The sequence below is a fragment of the Rousettus aegyptiacus genome, unplaced genomic scaffold (assembly GCF_014176215.1).
Source record: "Rousettus aegyptiacus isolate mRouAeg1 unplaced genomic scaffold, mRouAeg1.p scaffold_m13_p_4, whole genome shotgun sequence".
NCBI classification, from domain to species: Eukaryota; Metazoa; Chordata; class Mammalia; order Chiroptera; family Pteropodidae; genus Rousettus; species Rousettus aegyptiacus.
The window spans coordinates 85,148,241-85,168,953 of record NW_023416307.1 but is presented as its reverse complement, the minus strand read 5'-3'; the positions used below and the strand labels follow the sequence as shown (position 1 = coordinate 85,168,953).

General features: G+C 32.3%; 1 protein-coding gene across 34 annotated transcripts in view; it reads left to right on the top strand.

Moving 5' to 3' along the window:
* Window positions 1-20,713, top strand: part of ROBO2 (roundabout guidance receptor 2) — a 1,504,157-nt gene that overhangs the window by 1,481,205 nt on the left and 2,239 nt on the right. For 11 of the 34 annotated variants that reach the window (XM_036220094.1, XM_036220092.1, XM_036220090.1 and 8 more), the window contains 2 exons: window positions 11,110-11,283; window positions 19,514-19,714. In XM_036220094.1, the coding sequence (XP_036075987.1) occupies window positions 11,110-11,283; window positions 19,514-19,714 (375 nt within the window). Of the gene's footprint in view, window positions 1-8,720; window positions 8,904-11,109; window positions 11,284-17,401; window positions 17,675-19,513; window positions 19,715-20,713 lie in introns of all 34 variants that reach the window. The other 23 variants (XM_036220067.1, XM_036220071.1, XM_036220068.1 and 20 more) reach the window with 5 other exon arrangements.

Sequence of the window (20,713 nt, the reverse complement as noted above, 5' to 3'; positions counted from 1 at the left end):
AAATATGTGTCTTGCCTTTGCATGTCATTGGGTCTTCTCAGAAAACTACCCATTTCTATATTTACCTTTATTATATCCTTCATCCTAGGAGGCATTTTACCACAGTCCCATTTCATTCATTTTTATACCAATAGCTTCTCAACTTGCACAGATTTTGCACTGTGTGTTAGAATTCGACAAACACTGATGGAAACTGCTTAATGCAGTTATAGAGAAGTGTAAGTACCTATATTTTCCCTCTGCATCTCTTCCTGAATTATACACAATGTGTGATGCATGAGCCCACTTTTTAGTTTTTATTCTTATCTGGGGGATGTCTGCTTACAAGGTTAATTAAGATTTAAGAACTGCAGATATACTGCTGTGATTTGAAATCCATATCCAACTAAATGTGGCAGAATAAAAGTTTAAATCTTTGAATGCAGAGAGCTAACTTCTGAGTGCACTATCAAGTTGAGCCTCTTTGCCTAAATTTCTAACATGATCTTCATGGTAAAACTGCATATTGTTACATCTCTTAATAACAATATTTAACTCTTTTTCATTAGGAATGCAGTAGAAAATTGCAACAACAATACAAAAAAAAGAGTTGTAGCCTACGTAGTCATTTTATTAAATATTATAATGTCAAAAATGATAAAAATATCTATAAATCAGGAGAATGCCATTTTCACTTTTACGTGCTAATCTGTTAATAACAAGTTAGGCTACCTAATGTGACTGAATTTAAAAACAATTTGCATTTCTGTTTGTAGCTTGTATACTGTTCATTTAAAATGAAGCTTTTATTAATAAGAAAACAGTCTATTTTCCTACTTGAATTCGCTGCTTAATTACTGCCATATGTAAAAACTTCAGGGTGTTTAGGTATGTATTCCATGATGAATTTGTTCTATGAACAATACATCTCTTCAGTAAAAGAAGTTACACTGTACCCAAAAGTAGTGAAATAGGAGATTCTTTTCTTCCCTTTTTTTTTTCTTGCTCCACAATAACTTTGTGGGAAAAGTATAATCAAAGATTTAATGCTTTCTAGAGTACAAGTTAAAAATAGAAGTAAATATATTTTCTCAAAAAAAAAAAAAAAAACTGTATAGCCTGTATGTATAGATGTGTGTAAGAGTATAAATAGGATTCGTGATTATATATAAATGTGTGTGTGAGCGTATGTAAGTGTGTTTGTCTGAGTGTAGATAGAGTTGTGAGTATGCTAGAGAGTGTATGCATGTGTGTGCACACACATGCATGTATGTGCACGTGGGGATGGCCCTGTGGTGAATGTGTATAAGGACCAAATGTTAAAGAAATCAACATACTAGTGAATACCGTTCTAACGTGTTTATGTTTTCTCCAAACACTTAAGGCTAGTTTAACGGTACTAAATGAGGTAGGCAATAAAACAGACATTATTTCCATAGCTTTTTTTTTTTTTTAATGCTTTTAAGATGTTAAGGGCCCACAGAGAGGATTCTGATCTTACAATAAATCACTCTGAGTTTTAAATTTGTGTGTGGTGTGAGTAAATTGGTAATTACTTTAACCTGAATTCTTTGATAGAGAAATTCATTTTCATTAAACCAATGAGCATTTTTATTAAATAGAACTAACACTGACGTTCCATTTTCTGAAACTCTAAAGGCAACTAGAATGATATTCCAATTATAACATAGAGATAGGCTAATAAAGCCTGTATATAAAATTATTCAGGATATTCCATAAATATACGACAGCTGCTACATTAAAGAATAGCAGCAATTAACAAGGCATAGAGTCCATATTTGTAAAGGAATATGTATATTAATTCTAAATATTTCCCACAACAGCTAAGTAATTTCTTAAGGACTTAAATTTTTGCATAATGGTTTATGAATGAAAAAAGCCAAAAAGAGAGGAAAATATCAGTTGTTCCATATATCTCATGAACTCAGCGTCTTAGTCTGGTTTGGGCTGCTGTGACAGAACACCATAGACTGAGTGGCTTACACAGCAAACATTTATTTCTCACAGTTCTGCAGACTAGGAATTCCAAGGTTAAGGTGCTAGCAGATTGGGCTCCTAGTGAAAACTCTCTTCCTGGTTTGCTATCTTCTCGCTGTGTCCTCATATGGTAGTTTAGAGAAAGAGAGCAAGCTGTCTGGTCTCTTTTTATAAGGTCACTAGTCTCATCATGGTAACCTCACATTCATGACCTCATCTAAAATTTACTTCCAGAGGCCTCCCTCCAAATATCATAACACATTATGGTATTTATACAAATGCAACATATAATGTTATCCCTGAAAACATAACACTGGGAGTTAGAGTTTGAATATAAGAACTTTGAGGGGACACCATAAAACTCAGTAATGGAAAATGTATTTGCAGAGCTGTTATATTATTTATTTATTCCCACAATAAACATTTATTGAATGCCTAATTCTTTCAACCATTTGGCTAAGAATTTAGATTTAATAATGGTAATAATAATTTAAACATATATAAACCTTAGTAAGTAGAAGGCATTGTTTTGTTTCTGTGGTTTAGTGAGCTAAGAATATTTCTCACATTTTTAAAAGGTTGTAAGAAAACAAGAAACAAACAAAAAAGAATATATGACAGAGAAGGCAAGCCCTAAAATACTTAGTATCTAGTATTTTATCAAAAAAGTTTGCTGATCCCTATTCCAAAGTTTTAACATATATTAACTCATTTAATCATCACAACCCTAATTTTCTTCTTTTTGTAGATAGGGAATTGAATCACAAAGGGGTTTAAAATCTTTTTCAAGTTCACATACCTGATAAGTGGCAGGAGAATGTTCCAAATCAATCAGTCTTACTTTAAAGATAAATTATCATAATCCCTGTTCTGGAAATGCCCAGTTTTTTTTTTCCTAATCCCTGGATGTAGCATATTTAAGAAGAAAATGACCTTCTGGTCTATTTTTTAACATGTAGAGATTTCTCTCTTTCCATTCATGAACTAGAAAATATGTATTTATACTAATGCAACATATAATTTTATCCCTGAAAATATTAGTTCTTACCTGCTATACACTTAATCAAGATCAAAAATATTACTTTTCGATGTAATTTTGTATTATTTACTTTTCTGATATTTAGTTCTATATTCAATTGTAGTGATTCATGCTAACAAAATTCAACTCAATCTGCACTTTTTGTAGAAAATCTCATTTTTATAATTTTTATTTTAATTTATATTGATAATTAAACCTGTTTGGTTGTGGGAAAGCATAAAAATGTTTTGATCACAGCATATCATACTGTTTTTGGCTAAGAAGTAAACATACAAGATTGTTTCAATCTTCAGGAATATGCTTGTAATATTTCTTCCAAAATTCCAAACCCACATTTTTGGGTTACATGGTGGGGAAGTCTTTAATAATGGTTCTTTCCATAATTTTTATGATGGGAAACAAGTGTAAGTGTTTTCTGAATTTAACAACTCTACCACAGAAAAAAAGAAACAAAAGCAATAGGAGAGAAGGCAGGAGGAAAATGTCCTAAAGCATGGAGCCAAGATTTGAACTGCCTCAGTGATCTCAAAAAGTAAGACTGAGAGTGCTGTGAAGTGAAATGAAAAAATAAAAAAAATTTTTTTTGACTCCTGGACCCCACATAAATTCCATGGCTGAAAGGAAATTGCGACTCTATATTTTCTATAATTTATGTCTTTGGAGGCTTTTCCTGGAACTCCCAAACTGGACTATTTTGAAAACAATAAAACCTGCCAGCTTCACCATCTTCCTCGACCACACAGGTTTTAGAAAATTGGCCACTTAAAAGTGTGACCTGACATGTTACTTTTGTTACAAAAACTTATGGAAAAATTTTAATATTAGGGAAATTTCAGAGATATGCTAAAAGTAATTGTCGTTTTCTTAGACTACTTTAACAGTTTTGATGTATCACAAAAGAAACCAAATATAAATTTCCAAACATGACAGATTAAAGGAAAATATCATATATTCAGTTTTTATCTGAGTGGAACAAGTTAACAGGTATCAAATGTCCCAAGGAAGATGCTTTTTAATTGCTTATTTTACTTTCTGTATATATCACACGTCTTTCTCTCTGAGGAACGTAGGTGAAATTGTTGCATATTCAATATGTTTAAATGAAAGAAGGACTTCTAAGGATTAGATGTGATTTTCTACATCTAGGCAGAGGTCAATATGTGGATTGATTCGTTCATAGACACTTATGGCTGAAAATTTCATTGAACTGTTAGACAGATTGCGCTTAATAGGAAGAGTTTCTGGATTAAATGTTGGCTGAAAAAAATGGGGGGGCAGCCAGTTTTCGTATCTCATAAAAATGGTAATGCAACAATTAGCAGGTTCATATCATAAAGCACAGACTTTACTCTAGCTTAATGGATCTAAGGATAAGCATTTATCAGCAAGGAAGGATTTACCATAAAACAATATGTAAATGAATTGGTGACTGATCATAAATTAATTTTAGTGCTGAAAATGTAATAGAGACACAGCAAGATGCCACTTCATCATGATATTTTACTGCTCAGTAACATTTGAGCAACAACTTAATGTCCTATATGCAGTTCTTCTTTAACAGCTTGAATAAATTTGAGAATTTTTTTGCCATTCAGTGGTTTTAAACATAGAAATTTGTAAAGATTGAAAATGTAAACAGAAATAAATTTGGTTATGTGACATAAATTTATTTTTCATTAAATGTTAAAATATGTATTGATTATGTTTGGGGCTATAACATGTCAATTTGGTATGGATTGCTTGTAATTTGTAAATAATCTATACCTGAGCTATTTAACCTAGTTTTCATTTTAATTTTTATGTTTATATTTACAGTTATAAAAGAAAAGCAATTATCACAAAAAATACTTTCTAATTCATGAATCGATGTTTTTTTTTTTTCTTCCAGTTGTTGTCTTCTTTGTGTGTGGGGGCTAGTTTACACAACTCTTCAGATAATTAATATTTAAATATAAACAAAGAGAAAGAATGGTAGCCCAGAGAGATAAAATCAGTAAATGTTAAACAAATTTTATAACATAGAAGAAATTTAATATATGTTATATACTTTTTATTCATAGTATATTGTCAATTAAAAAAAAAATTCCCTACAAATGTACACATCCCATATATCATCCTGGAGGGGCTGTCAGAGACAAAGACAGAGGGACTAAGAGGCAAAGAAAATTTATTTCCTTCTGTTTATTTGTTTCCCTCTCGCCTTCCATTTTGAAAGGAATTCAGCCCATCTTTAGCTTTGAATGATGAGGGTTCCTGTTGCCCACCATGGCCAAATCTCTATGGCACACATCTCTTCAACTCTGAAGTCATCTACTTAGTTTCTTTGTTTACAGAGAGTAGGGAAAAAACAAACAAACAAACAATAGCTGTATATAAATGAGGCATTATAGAATTGTACATTTGAAACCTATATAATTTTATTAACTAATGTCATTCTAATAAATTTAATAATAATAATAATAATAATAATAATAATAGTAAAGGATAGTTGATGTTCCTTCTATACTGACAAACACTTACATGAAGCCATGTCTTCCACACTACTCTCTCTTCACAGAGAAAGGAAAAAAATCGTGGAAAACTTTATGAATAACTGAATTTCTGAGGGTATGATAAGGAGCATTAACAGTTGAGATAAATTCAGAACAACAGCACAAAGGCAGAAAAGTAATTGATTTGTTTAGAGGTTGGCAAATTTGTACATGGAAATCCTCATATAGGAGAATCTCTATCACAAGCAGATGAACAGGGCGTTTTTGAAAAAGCCAAGCTGTCTGTTAAGTGATCTCGCAGGATGCGCTCTCTTTAGTGACACTGCTGTGGTATAAGATTTTTTCCAAATTTTATAGTTCAGAGACAAAATTTTTCAAAATTCTAAATCTTCATGATAGGCTCACACAGCAAGCCAACCTGAAGAGGGGAAAACAAGCTATACAAACAAAAAAGACCCATTTCTTGGTTACTCTGGAGAAAGAAGAATTTTTTAAAATGAGGTGAGGCTTAGTGTATTAAGGTGGGTGAGTATGGATGGAGAAGTCAGGAAAACAATAAATTACTACTTAATGTAGCATCACTGTCTTAATTTGAATAAGATTGATAAGTATCAATATTAAAGTTACCAAAGCATAGCCAAGATATATATATATACATACATATATATATATGTATATATATATATATACTTCTTTTGAGTCATTACATCACTGCTGTCTTCATTGTCCAAGTGATCAATAAGAGTTGACTAACATTGTAACAATTTTGTAAATAAAATATATTTAATTAATAAATTTTCTAGAAGTTCTTATGAGAACACTTGCTGTAACTAAAATAATGTCATTGCTAGGAAATTATACATGAAATAAAATTTATAGTAAATAATGAAAAGGTTGAAGACATTTAATTTAATATGGCTGATATTTATTGAAGTTTCTACTGTGAAATGTTCCCATACAACAGATATAAAAATGAATAAGAGATAGCTTTTAATCTCCAGAGTTTCACCATCTAGATGAGGAAACATCTGTATAGAACAAACTGTAGTTTGTAAAGACCTGATATATTACTGTATGCATACTGTTTAAAAAACACAGGAGGTAGAGAAATTGATTCTCCCTTAGACAGGTTTGAAGGTGAGGTAGAATTTGGGTGATAAAAGATGATATCGACTTGAAGTTTAAAGTTTGGCTAATAGAGTCAGTAATAATCTAGAGGTGTATGAGTAATGTGTAGGTGAGGCAATGGGACTGCAAAAGCTACAAGAGGAAATGGAGCTGTAGAGTTAGGCTGGACTGGACATTGAAGGATCTCAAACACCTAATTTGGTGTCTGAACGTGTCATTGACCAACTAGGTAAGGCTGTGAATTACCTAGTTATGATGTGATAAATGTTTCAGAAAATTAATTCGGATGACAATGAGGAAGACAGGGGAGACTGGAAGGAAATCAAGAAGTGCTTAGGAATGAAACTGGAGATGTAGGAAAGGAGATGCCTGTTTGGAGAGTGAGTTTCAAATAGCTGACACAGATGTATTCGCAGATGTTCAGCAGACATTTAGAAATACCGAAAACAGTACATAGGAGAGACCGAGATTGAGCCTTCACATGTTTCAAAACTATCCTCAGTTCTAGGGTTTCATATTCTTTTGTGATCACTGACTGAATCACTTTGATTTTTTTTTTTTTCTTATCTACTGTAACATTATATTGCAAAGCCTATTGCAGCATTTCTCCTTTCATTTTGGGCTGTCGGTCTTTGACTTGTGATTATTAGCTCAGAAATAGTTCTCTCAGAGGAGGCTCAGTTGCTGGTGTTATCTTGGCTTCCTTTCAGTGGCCTGTGTCAAGGGAATTTGTTTTGAAAGTAAAAAGTGTGTCTTTGTGCTTTTGGCAAAACTTTATCTTTTAAGAATCAGAATTCTATCTTTCTCTGCTGTACTTAACACCCTTTTAACTTCTCAGATCCTTCTAACCCCTTCTGTTCCTGTTTTCTCTGTCTTCAAATTTCATAAACCCATGTTATTGTATCCTGGCACCTTGAACGAAAGTGCAAATACTTCATCATAGCAACACTCATTAACTATACTTTTGTCTCGAATATAGGAGAAAAATGGAAAAATCTATGGCACTTGACTTTAGTCTCTTTTATGTAAATATGTGTATAGTTTATTTAGAAATCTTAAATTGGTTTTTCTTAAACACTTTATTGCCTCTCTTTAAAAAATTTAGAATAAGCAACATTTGGTACTTTATTGTGTTATATTAATGATACATCAACTTAAATAAGTATTGTAATATTAATTGTATTATGTAATAGATTAAGGTTTCAGTGTGCTTTGTCCAAAATATATATATAATTGTAAATGACTTGATGAAAATAAGAATCAAAGTTTTTTCTCAGTATCTTCATATTTTGCAGTTCTTAACACATAAATCTGATTTTTCCCCCTCTATTGCTGTGTGTCGTTTTACAGGAAAATCCATATTAATGCCAAAGATATTCTTCATAATGTTTAATTTTATGAAATAAAACTTAGCATCAAGGAGGAAACAGGATTCCTTAATTAAAAAGCAAAGAAAGCACACTGAGATGTGAAATTAATAAAACTTTCAAAGATACATTTTTCTTATGTTCTAGTCTACTTGCTCTAATAGTATTTATACATTTTTTACTTATGTTTGCTTTTATTTCCTGACTAATTATTTTTTTTATTTTAAAACCTTGAATAATTTTAATCATTCTACAGTATACAAGTGTAGATTATCACTAGAGTCTACAGTGAATTTAGAATATATTCACACTATTTATTCATCTGAGTCCTTGATAAGTTTACTTTAAATACACTCTAGGTCATTACAAGCGTTTTTCTCTGAATTGTAGGACTTAAAATGTACATAGCAGTTCTCTTTCGGAAAAATGATCATGTAATAATTTTGATAATGTAGGAATGGAAGGAACCATATGGAACATCTTTTGTTCATGTGTGGCAAACAGATTCGGGTTTTATATGAGCTTCATTCTTCTGCACTATGAATGTTTAAAACATGGATGATGCTTGCATATGGGTAATGAAGTAATGATGAAACCAGATTTACCTCAAGGAAGACTGAAGAGTAGAGGCAGCCTTCTTGTTCATTAGTATAGTGTGTACAAACAGATGAGCTTGCCAATATATACAACTCACTAGACAACTACATTTGTTTTTAGGTTCAATGGTAAATGGATGGGGCTCTGCATCTGATGAGGATCGTAACTTTTCTAGTCATAGATCTAGTGTAGGTAGCTCCTCAGATGGCTCCATCTTTGCCAGCGGCAGTTTTGCACAAGCACTGGTGGCAGCAGCAGATAAAGCTGGTTTTAGGCTGGATGGAACCAGCCTTACAAGAACAGGTTGGTAGACTCTGAGTCAACACTCTTTGCATGAGATAATCTGGTCCTTTGGACACTGAGCTATTTTTCTCCTGTCTTTTCTCCTCAGTGAGTCTGACTGAAGGGATTTCTTTAATATGCATGAACATAATTTGGATGCTCAATTACCAAAACTCTCCTCTGATACTAGTTTTGCTGAGCCAAGAATAGGCTCCTACTCAACACTTTGTCTATTCTTTATTTCTCTTTCCCTTCGTGGTTCTGCTGATTAATTGGAATATGCTTCCTTTTTATATTACAGCAAAGCTACAACTAAGGTTGTCATTAAATTTTCAATAACTCACACTTTGCAAAATTCTCACGCAATCAATAATGTGCCCAGTGATTAAAATTATTCATCTTTTATCTTCATTGCTTTTCTTTGCCCTATTTCTTTCTCCAAATGCATTTTCTGGGAAGGCTTTCTCAGCATGGGGTAAATGGGTCTAAGTCTAACAGCTCAAATGGCTGATGGTATTATTAATTGTTTGCCTGTTAAGATTTTAATCCAATAATTTAATATATGTTTTAAAGGATGCTAATAAAAGATACACCATTGCATTTGCAAGTTGAACAAAATGATGACTACATGTGTGCTGCCCTTTAGCATAACCTAATTTTGGTTTCTGAGAATAATAAGTAATAATATGAAAGACGAGTTATAAAATTTTTCATTGATCTGATCATTCCCCCTAAAATAAATATGATGTTCATTCTAATAATAGATCAGTAATTTGTAATAATTTGTTTTACTAAAACAAAATAAGTTTGGCATGGTGCATGTTATTATATGACTGTGTATACTTCTAAAATGAATATACAAGGTTTTAATATATGAATTAAATTGAGCTACCTTACAAAAAAATGAAATTTGAAATGCATTTTTGAAATCTTAATAGTCTCCAAATAGTAAAGAAAAATGATTTTTGCCCTTCAGTAAACACTCAGAATAGAAAAATGAGTCTTAGAAATTTTTTGAAGTATATTAGTAATATCTCCTTTGAGAATGAATTAGACATCGTCAAATAAAATTATAAAAAACAACAACAGATTTTCCAAGCATTGCAGAGGTTTATTTTTCATATAGCATCCGAACTAAAATATGTCATAATATAACGGTTACTTGAATTTTCTTGCTTTATAAGGCCTTAAGTCAGAAACTTTATGTTCCCTGAGAGCTTTCTGTGGCATAGCTATAAGCAGAGCAGTGAGAAAGCGCAAAGAAACTAATAAATGAGAAGGCATAAGTGCATTTCTTGCATGTATGCTAATAGCTAATAAAACATTAAGCAATATCATGTCAGCCTGACTTAAGAAAACATAACTACATACAATAATTTTGTATGAAATAAAAACATGTACAAGAGAATATATACGTATACATCAACCAACCTTCTCTTCACAATAAACGTGATATTAAAATTATAAGATGTTGAAAATGTATTAGCTAACTTTTTCCCAAAATAAATTTCCCTGCATATGTACACTAAGCCACAAGAAAAGGATATAATCCATTTCATTTTCCAATAAGAATTTGGAGTCTGCTCAGATACAATATTATTAATCAGAAAACACTTATTATGCTTTGCATATACAGAGTGGTTTTAACCTTCTATTAATCCTGTGCTCTACCCTGTTAACTGAGTTTCTGCTAAAAGAGATACAATTCAGTGTATGTATGTATGGGTGGTAAGGTCAATTTAATATATGCCTGAGCAGACCTTTCATGTAAAATTTCAAATGAAATTACTATAGGATGTTTTTCTGTACTCAAAGATAGTTTGTCGGATTCCAAGAGTGAACTTTAATTAAACAAATGAGATGGTACATAATTAATTTTAAGAAGTAAAAGCTGCATTAATTTGCATATATCTATGAAAAAATCACTATGATTATCAAAGTTAAATAAAAATATAATCAGATAATATTGAGTTTTGGGTTAGAGGATTTGTTTTATATTCATTTGTTTGAATTTTCAGTGAGTAGTGTGTTGGTTATTAAAATTGAACAAAGTAAATGCAGAAGGACATGTTTTTACCATGAAGATGAACCAGCACTTGGTATCTTCAAATGACATCTCTAGGCAGGTTTATAAGTTAGTCTTAGTAAGAGCAGAAATATAAAACAGACACAATCATTGTCTTATAATAACATTCTGTATACCCCATTCCCTTTGTTTCCTTTGTAGGCAAAACTTTTACCTCCTCCCAAAGACCTCGACCAACCAGCCCATTTTCTACTGACAGTAACACCAGTGCAGCCCTGAGTCAAAGTCAGAGGCCCAGGCCCACTAAAAAACACAAGGGAGGGCGAATGGACCAGCAACCAGCATTGCCTCATCGAAGGGAAGGAATAACAGATGGTAGGTTTGATTTCTTCTATCTCATCTCACTGAAGAGATATGTTCTATGAAATCATCTATTTAGATTAAAATAGCTATGGTATATTAGACATCGCCTCAATATATAACAAGGCAGAAAACCTGGCAATATGGTCTTGTTTAGAAAAAAAAAAAACACCTTTTCAACAGTCAGGAATTATTTCTATTTTATCAAGCCCCAAGAAATATATGCCATGCCACGTTTCAGTGTTGATTTTTCTGCCATTCTGGCAATACTCATTGATGCTTTTCAACGAATATTCCCTTTTAGCTTAACAAAGAAATCATAAGTAACATGTGCATTTACCATGTCATTAGAATGTTTCTGATAAAAATTAAGCTATTTTAGATGTTATTTAACTTTTGATTGTGAAGTGATTCGTAATTTGGTAATTTTTTGGTTTTGTGAATTTCTGGGCTAAAAGCATATTATAGATCATCTAGTTAATGGGTCAGCAAACTTTTTCTGAGAAGCCAGATAAGAAATATTTTTGGCTTTCACAGTCTATATAGTCAGTCCTCTGTCACAATTCCTCAACATTGTCATTGAAACATCAGTGTGGCCATAGAAAAAAGTAAAAAAAAATGAGCGTGGATGATTTCCAACAAAATTTTATTGACAAGACAGGCAGTGGCTAAATTTGGTCAATGGGCCATAGTTCGCTGAACTGTTTTAATCTCTTTATTTACATTGAGTATTTGCTTAAACTACTAGTTTCAGGAGACAATATTATTGAAAGATGTACTTGTTCAATAATGAGTAGTTCATCAGCTCTACAGAGAAAAATCTGTTCCCCATATATTCAACTTCTTTTTTAATATATGCAAAATGAGACTAAAAATATTTATCTTGAAGTTTTATTCTAAGGAATGTGTAAGATAATATGTTTGAAGTGGCTATAATGTTGGACTTAAAGGTAAATTTCTTCCTCCTTCTCAGCACTATCACCTACTAGCCCACAAACTTTACCTTGAAATAGTTCTACTGAACACTAAAACGATGATTCTAGCTAAGCTGCACATTAGAATCATCTGGGATGTTCTTCAAATATATTCCAGAGATTCTGATTTAATTGCTCTGGGATGAAAAGCAGTTATGAGCATTTTTAAAGCTCCACGGGTAAATCATATCTTTGAGAAACTATGACCCAGTACTTAGCTCTCATTTCAATCTCTTAAGTTTATCACCATAGGAGAGAATCATGATAAACTTAAGGCTTAATTGGAAAAGAAGTATTTGTTCTTTATTACTTTGGGGATAGGGCATCTATGTCTGGCAATCATTTTTGTGCTTTATCTTGTCATCTTATAATGTTAAGAATACTTCAAACCCAAACATAACTTGTTCAAAAAGCTTTCAGGTTTTTTGTCTTTTCTGCTTACTTTGTTTTCATTGAGAAATATTTCTATGGAATATGAGGGTAAGGGCACAACTGAGATTTCAATTCTCTATAAATGGATGTCCTGTGGTGAGCGAAAATACTCACCTCTTTCTTTCTGCCTTAGACGATACAAAGATTAGTTGAGTGCTTAAAGCAGTCTATAGTGTTGATCTTATTCACACTAAATAAAAAGGATAACTCTCACAGAGACACTAGTTATAAATCTCAGAATTAATAATTTTTGTAATTTTCCTGCTATGAATGTCATGGAAAGAGAAAAAAATCCAGGCACATATTTTCTTGGCTTTTCCAAATTCTTTGAAAGTCATATCCATAATATGTGGAAGATACAATGTATAAATCAACAAAATAGAAAGCCATCTTTTTTTCTTGCAGTTTTTTTTAGAATGTCTGGTTAAAGCAAACTACCTCCTAGTTAAAATATGGTCAATATAGTGCTTAGCTTTCTAAAATAATGAATAACTTTCTAACTTTTTAAATTTGCCATCATTCTGAGAAGGGGCTATGGATTATGTGTTATTAGTGGATACATTTTAAAAGCAGTGATATTGAAAAGGAAATTTTGCCTCTCATGTCTTCTCAAGTATTTGATCCAAAGACATTTTAGCTATAATACAAGAATATTTATTTGTATGGCACTCTACAGATTATCCTTAAGAACAGTGGTATATCACAGCAAATGTATGTCACAGTATTTCTCTGTTGTGAATCTATGTATCAGTATAAATTTCATATTTGTATATAAAATCAAACTATTCTTTCTGAAAATGTTGCTGCTTAGTAGCACTTGGTACATAGATATTTTGCACTCCAACTTTTGCATTATAGATTTTACAATAGTATTTTATGAGTGTATTAATTAGGGTAATTATTACTGGCTGCTGTACAAGATGACTTCTATCCCTCAGTGGCTTAGCACAGTAGGTTTGTTTTTCATAGACACAATGGTTTGTAAAGGTCAGATGACTCTCCTCTGAGTAGTAATATAAGAACATATGCTTCTTCATTATTGGGACATCATTCTTTTCAAGATAGGATCTTTATGATTTCTGAGTGAAGAGGAAATAGAACATGGATTATTAACTTGAGAGGTTTTGTGACCATCCCTGCAAATGGCACACATCGCTTCTCTTTGTCACATGGCATAAAACAAACTACTGGAGTGGGAAAGTAATCTTTCCTTTTGTCCAATAAGAATAATTAGGAATGGTGGGAAATGTCAGTCTCTGTTTCAAAGGCTGTGGAAAAACTCATACACATGTTAGGGGTGTTCTTCGCCCTCGGATAAAGTCTCCCCTAAGCAGGCATTGCTTAATCCAAATCTATGCCATTTTAAAGAGCCAAGAATACACTTTAAAGCCAATATATTGGCCAATGTTGAACAAAGAAGGCAAAGAAGGTAGTTTTTTATTTATGAACTTTTTTATCCCAGATCATTTTCTTCCAGCTTGCCGTCCTCTCATTTTTAAAATACCACAATAAGAGGCTCTTTCCTAGCTCTGCCACAGACTAGCTTTGACTGTTGAGCAAATTTATTTATTAATTTATTTATTCAAATACTTATTAAGCACACACCAAATCATAGGCAATGAGAATCAAACAAAATGTCCTGCCCTCCCAGAGCTTCTAGAAGACAGATAAAGAGCAATATAAAAATATAAGTGCAAATTAAAAGTGTGTAAGATGATAATTATATGTTATGGAGAAATGAAGTCCTCAGGGAAGGGCTTACCAAGAAGATGACATCTGAAAAAAAAAACGGGAAGATTATAAGGAAAAAGGCAATGATGATATCTGAAGAAAAATCATTCCAGGAAATGAGAACAGCAAATGGAAACCTGAAACTTATTTGACAAAAAAACAGAGGAGCAGTGCCACTGAAGCAGAGAGAGCAACGAAATAGAATATAAAGTCAGACAAGTAAATGAGGGCCAGAGTTCATAAGGTGTGTATGATTCTATAAGGACATTGGCTCTTTGATGAGAAACTGCCGGAGGTACATGCATGGATGCACGTGCATGTGCGTGTGCATGTTTAAGGCAGAAGAGTGACAAGATCTTACTTTTTTTTTTTTTTTTTAATAAAAAGTCACTCTAATTGTTATGTTGAGATTGACTGAATGTACTTCTACATGGTAGCACAGAAACCACACAAGAGGTTATGGGAGTGATACAGGGAATAGTGGTTAATACCAAGGTAGAATCAGTGGACATAAAGAGAGGAAGGTTGAATTCAGGTATAGTTTGAAAGTAGAACCCACAGGATTTGTTAATGAAATTAATATAAGCTATAAAGCAGGAAGTCAAAGATTACACAAGTTTTGGCAAACTTATAGAATGGAATTTCTACTAATTGAGATGATGAGCACTACAGAGGAAGCATATTTTATAGATGAAGACCTAGAGCTCAGATTTGATATGTGAAATTTGAGAGGCCTAAACATATTGGTCAAACTATTCAGTGTGAATTTGGTTATATGAGTCTGGAATTCATAAGAGGAGAGATTCAGGCTGAAGATATTTAATTTCTTCATGTCTTCTTTCTCTAACCTAAAAAAAAAAAAAAAAAAAAAAAAAGAAGATAATAATGACTAATGGCATATTGATCATTGGACTGTTGTGTACCTAACAATAGCAGATCCTCAGTAGGCCAGTAAGATACTCTTTAGTGAATTGATTTAGTTAAAATGAATCAACATAGAAATGAATAATAAATTTAATTCAAGTAAATATATTTGATTACATATTTTTATTTTTTCCACAGCCATTCTTAATATCATCTTTTTTCCAACTTGTTTATTTTAGTGTGTATGAAATGTTCTTTCTTTTTAGGATATACAAACTCTAAAGATGTTACTTAAAATATGTAGCTATATAATTTCAGGTTAAATTAAATAGTAATCAGAAATTTAGCTCACATAAGCAGATGCCATTTTGACCATTTTAAAAATTAAGCTGCTCTGATGGAGAATAAAAATCAATGACAAGATATGTTATTTTGGAAGAAATTATAATAGTTTCTTTTCTACCGGCAGTTTAAAATCTAATAATTCAAATGAAATAATTAATTTGCATTTATAATAATACCTACTGAAGGAAATTAGTGTTTCATACAGAGAAAACACCAAACTCATTGGTAGATTATTCAACAAACAGATATCTCTATATTGGATTAGCTCTTCATTTTGGAAGAAATATTTCTAATGCAACTTGATTCTCCCAGACAGAAACCGTGTCCCCTTCAATAATTAGTAATTTATAATCTGACGAGAGGGCATAGATAAGAGCTAGGAATGCTGTTCCAACGTGGGAATTCCCTAAGCAGATGCTGGGGAGACCATCATTATCTGTTCAATGGTAGACAATATAATTTTGTTCATAGAGTATAAAATTTCTTAAGGAAGTCTTTTAAAAAGAGGAGCAATGTAACTTTCCTTCAGGAAGCTTTTGTACAAAAGAAGTTTATACAAACAATATTATTAGAGACAAGAGCATGATTACAAAAATAGCATAGGAAATAATTTTATACAATATCTTCTATAATAAAATAAATATGTATATTATATATGACATTTTCTCTTTATAAACAAATAATATAATTACTGATACTCTAAGAATTAACAAAGAAGTTATCAAAAGCATGCCAGAAAAAATAAAATAATCCAAAAGGATGTTGAGAATGTCTAGAAGATTTCAAAATCTTCAACAATGTAATTTCAGAACTAGTATAATAGTAAGTATAATAGTATATAATATAATAGAACTAGCATCATGAGTAAAGAAATATGAAAGAAGGGACTATGATTTCACAATCGAAGACATTAAAAATATAAAGGAATCACAATCTGAAGAGCTAATAAAATGAAAATGAAAAATTAACTGAGGCTTTGAACTTCTAATTTCTTCATATCTGTTAATTTAAAGAGCATTTCTGAGAAGTTATCTATTCCACTACATCTCAAATTGTCATGATGCATTGTCTGCTCTAACACCATGAAACATATTCTATTTGTACTCTGAACATTGGTGGTTACCTATTAAAATTAATACTTTGAAAGATTATAATATATTAGTTGTAACTCATTAGCTAATTCATGAAACGAACAACCAGCATTGATTGTCAGGCAGAATGTTAATTGCATTTCATAAATGTTGGCTTAACCCTTTGACTGTTGCTAAATGTGCCACATACACGGATAAACGCAGTCATATGTTGCATATGATACGGCATATAGTTCTTAATTTCCCAAGGGCAACATTTCCTATGGAGATTAGCAGGGCAGCTTTTATTCTTCCCAGAGCTTTTTATTAACACAGCTGCCAGAGTTTCTCATCATTTTGTTTCATGGCATTTCTACTTTTGGGAGGTGAGGGTCGACAATGGATTAAATATGGAGAAACCATAAACTTCCTCTTATGCCTTGAATAGTAGCCTTAATGTGCAATCGAAAACCCTTTCCATATATGATAGTTGAATGAAATTAGTTGATTTTATTTCAAAGAGACTGTGATCAAGAGATAGCAAAGAGATCAATAATATACATTTTAGATATACATAACTGGCCTTTTTTTTTCCATCAAAATTTATTTTGCATGGGTGATACCTTTAGAAAGGCAAGAGTTTTTCTTCATCTTGAACTGAAATCTGTATTTTTCATTAAATTTTAGTCCATTCTAAACATTATTCAAAATTTTTAGATCTTCCACCACCACCAGACCCCCCTCCAGGTCAGGGTTTAAGACAGCAAATAGGCTCAAGCCAGCATGCTGGTAACATGGAAAACTCAACAGAGAGAAAAGGAAGCTCTCTGGAGAGACAACAAGCGTCCAGCCTAGAAGACACAAAGAGTTCATTGGAATGTCCAGCTAGAACGTCCCTAGAGTGGCAGCGACAAACCCAGGAATGGATTAACGCCACAGAACGCCAAGAAGACATACGGAAAGCCCTACACAAACAAGGTGTTGGACCAGGTGTGTTCCGCACAGTCCCAAGAAAGTGTGCACTTTTACCATTTTTTTTTTCCTACCAGGTATTTTAGAAATGACAGTCTTTTAAGGGCATCTGAAATACATTTCCCTTGAATCACTAATTGAAGTTGGAATTCCACAGCAGAGCATACCAGCACATCACTTAAGACATATCCCACTGGGATTTGGCCCTCAAGTTAACCTCTGAATAAGATCTTTGAGCCCAGAGACCTCCAAGCTCCATCTGTAGTGCTCAGGAGACAAGTTGATTTTTTTGCCTATTAATGTTTATATTGAGTACTTTTAAAATCACACAATTTTATCTTTAGTGCCAGTTTAAATTCTACCTTCAACAAGTTTGTTCATTTTTACTGAAGTAGCTAGTCATTTTGAAAGGAAAACTCACTTTATTCAAATAGAGGGGCTAATTAAAATTACAAATAAATGCCCAATCTTGGAATCCTCGTGTTAGAAAGATTAAACCAGACCGGAACTTTCTAAACTGATTAAATATAGTTGATTGCTAACAATTCAATGGGGGAATGTTTTTATTTATAAATCAAGCTTCCTGGAAATCTCACAAAATAAATTTTATACTTTGTGGTTGGATTTTTCTTTTTCTCGCTTTTTTTTTTTTTTTTTTAAGAGATGGGAAGTTGTTGAGCCTGTTATAGAAATGCATATTCTGGAGCATCTCTTTTTATGTCAAGATTCACTGAGTATTAAAACATAGACACACACACATACATGCAAAACATTTCAAAGAGTTTCCTTATAGATTCATTTATTCATTTAGATTAAATCTTTTCTAGATATGTCCTCTACCCATGCATTTTTCCTAATTATATTTTGTAACACTCGGTGCCCAAGGTTTTAGAAATTATAATTTATTTAAGGGCGAGAAGATGACAATTTTAATATCTAGGTTCAGTGAAACATTTAAGAAGATTATGTCATTAAGGCTGTGAGAGAAGAATCATGTGATCTTCGTAGTTAAAGATTACCTAAGGAAAAAAATACTAAATTCGGTCAGCATTTTTTTAGTCATCTCATCACAGTAATAATGGTCTATACCCAGAAAGAAGGAATAAAGGGGTGGGGAGGAGAATTGGAGATACAGATGGAAAAAAGAGAAGAAAGAAGAAAAGAAGGAAGGGAAAAATAAAGAAGACAAAGAAAAATGTTTTGAGTATTAAGTATTTAGTAATGCACATCATGAGTTATTTGTAGAGAGATGATATATAATAAGAATATAGACACACCATTTACTAAAATGTATGAGTTTCTCTTTTTCTATTAAGGAAGAATACAAAATTTTAAATTATGTATTTCTACTCCAAGAAACAACAGAAATTTAAGAAGCTTATTTTAATAACTAATATATATAGTTGTTTATCTAAATTAAGAAAATGTTACTATTATCTAAAACCAAAATCATGTTCCTTCAATCTTAATAGAAAATTAAACTGGAGCCTCATTAAACTCCAGAAATTATTCTTAGAAATGTTTTTGTTATGCAACATGGTTCACTATACAGAAATCTTTTTTATAATACATCTAAATTTTTCAAATTATATATAACATTACATACTTATCCCAAGGTCTTTTGTAATCCTATTTCAGTTCTTATTGTAGGAACTGTTGGCTGAACATGGAAATTTCCTTAATATATGGGCCTTATTAAATCTCATCTTTTTAATTTTCCAAATAAGTAAATAATAAATAGCTTAGCTTGAGGTAAATATTTAAAGTTAAGTTGTTTTGGCCACATGTTGCTGTTTAACTTAGCCGTGTGTGTGTGTGTGTGTGTGTGTGTGTGTGTGTGTGTGTGTTTCCCCCCAGAGGAGACCTTGGTGCCCTACAGCAAGCCCAGTTTCCCATCTCCAGGAGGTCACAGCTCATCAGGAACAGCTTCTTCTAAAGGATCCACTGGACCTAGGAAAACCGAGGTGTTGAGGGGAGGCCACCAGCGCAATGCCAGCGACCTTCTTGACATAGGATATATGGGCTCAAATAGTCAAGGACAGTTTACAGGTGAATTATGTAAGTGTTTTAGAACATTTAAAAAGCAATGGTGAAAGAATATTTGATTAATAAAGTAGAGGAGTAAAATGTTTTTCTCAATCTCTTAGTATCTCTGGCTGGGTCTGAAAATTAAACCAACAAAGACAGATTAACAGAAAACGAAAGCAAACAAATTTTATTGAATGTATGTGAGAGCCTTCACAAGAAGATGGAGACCCAGAGAAGTGACTAGAGGAGGAAACTTTTCTACCTTTTAGACAGAGAAACAATAAATTTGTGAAAGATTGACAAAATGCAGGGGCTTGGGCTAGAGGTAGGAAATGGGAAAGAAGTAACTAGGAAAACGGGTTAGTTTAACAAGTTTCTTTATACGGGTTACTCAGCCTCACATTCTCATAATCTCCTGATAAGAATGTCCTCTTCCATTCTGGTTTTCACATGGCTGTTTTATGACCTGTTTCAGGGAAGAAGGGCAAAGGGGTGAGGCCAAAATGACATTCCTTCTTCTGCTATTTCCTCTAAGTCCTTCAGCTTTAGATATTCAATATGCCAAGGTGTCATATTTTGGTGTAGTATGTTTTGAACCTCATCAATAACATTGCCACAATAAACAAATTTCAAAATATTAGAAAACTTGCTCTGTTTTGACAAAAAAAAAAAAAGCATCAATTGTAATTTTGAGCAGATTTGGTCATATGACTGGTCACATGGTCACAGGTTTGACCATGGCTGTTTCCCGTAGTCTACTCAATAAACATTTATCCTATTTCAAGGTCAATTTATAAAAAAAAAAAAAAAAAGTTAATTCAAGCAATTAGTCTGAATACTTACAAGTTAATTAGTCTACTTTGTTGTTTTCTTTGCTATTTTAACTGAGCACAATAAAGAAAGGGAAGCATATTGGCTCTTTGGTAGTTTTAAAGAAACTCCTTAGGAATTTCTTATTTTGTCATTTTAGGAAATGAACCTTGAAAAGATGATTTTTGATTTTAATTAATTTGTAATATTTTGATTATT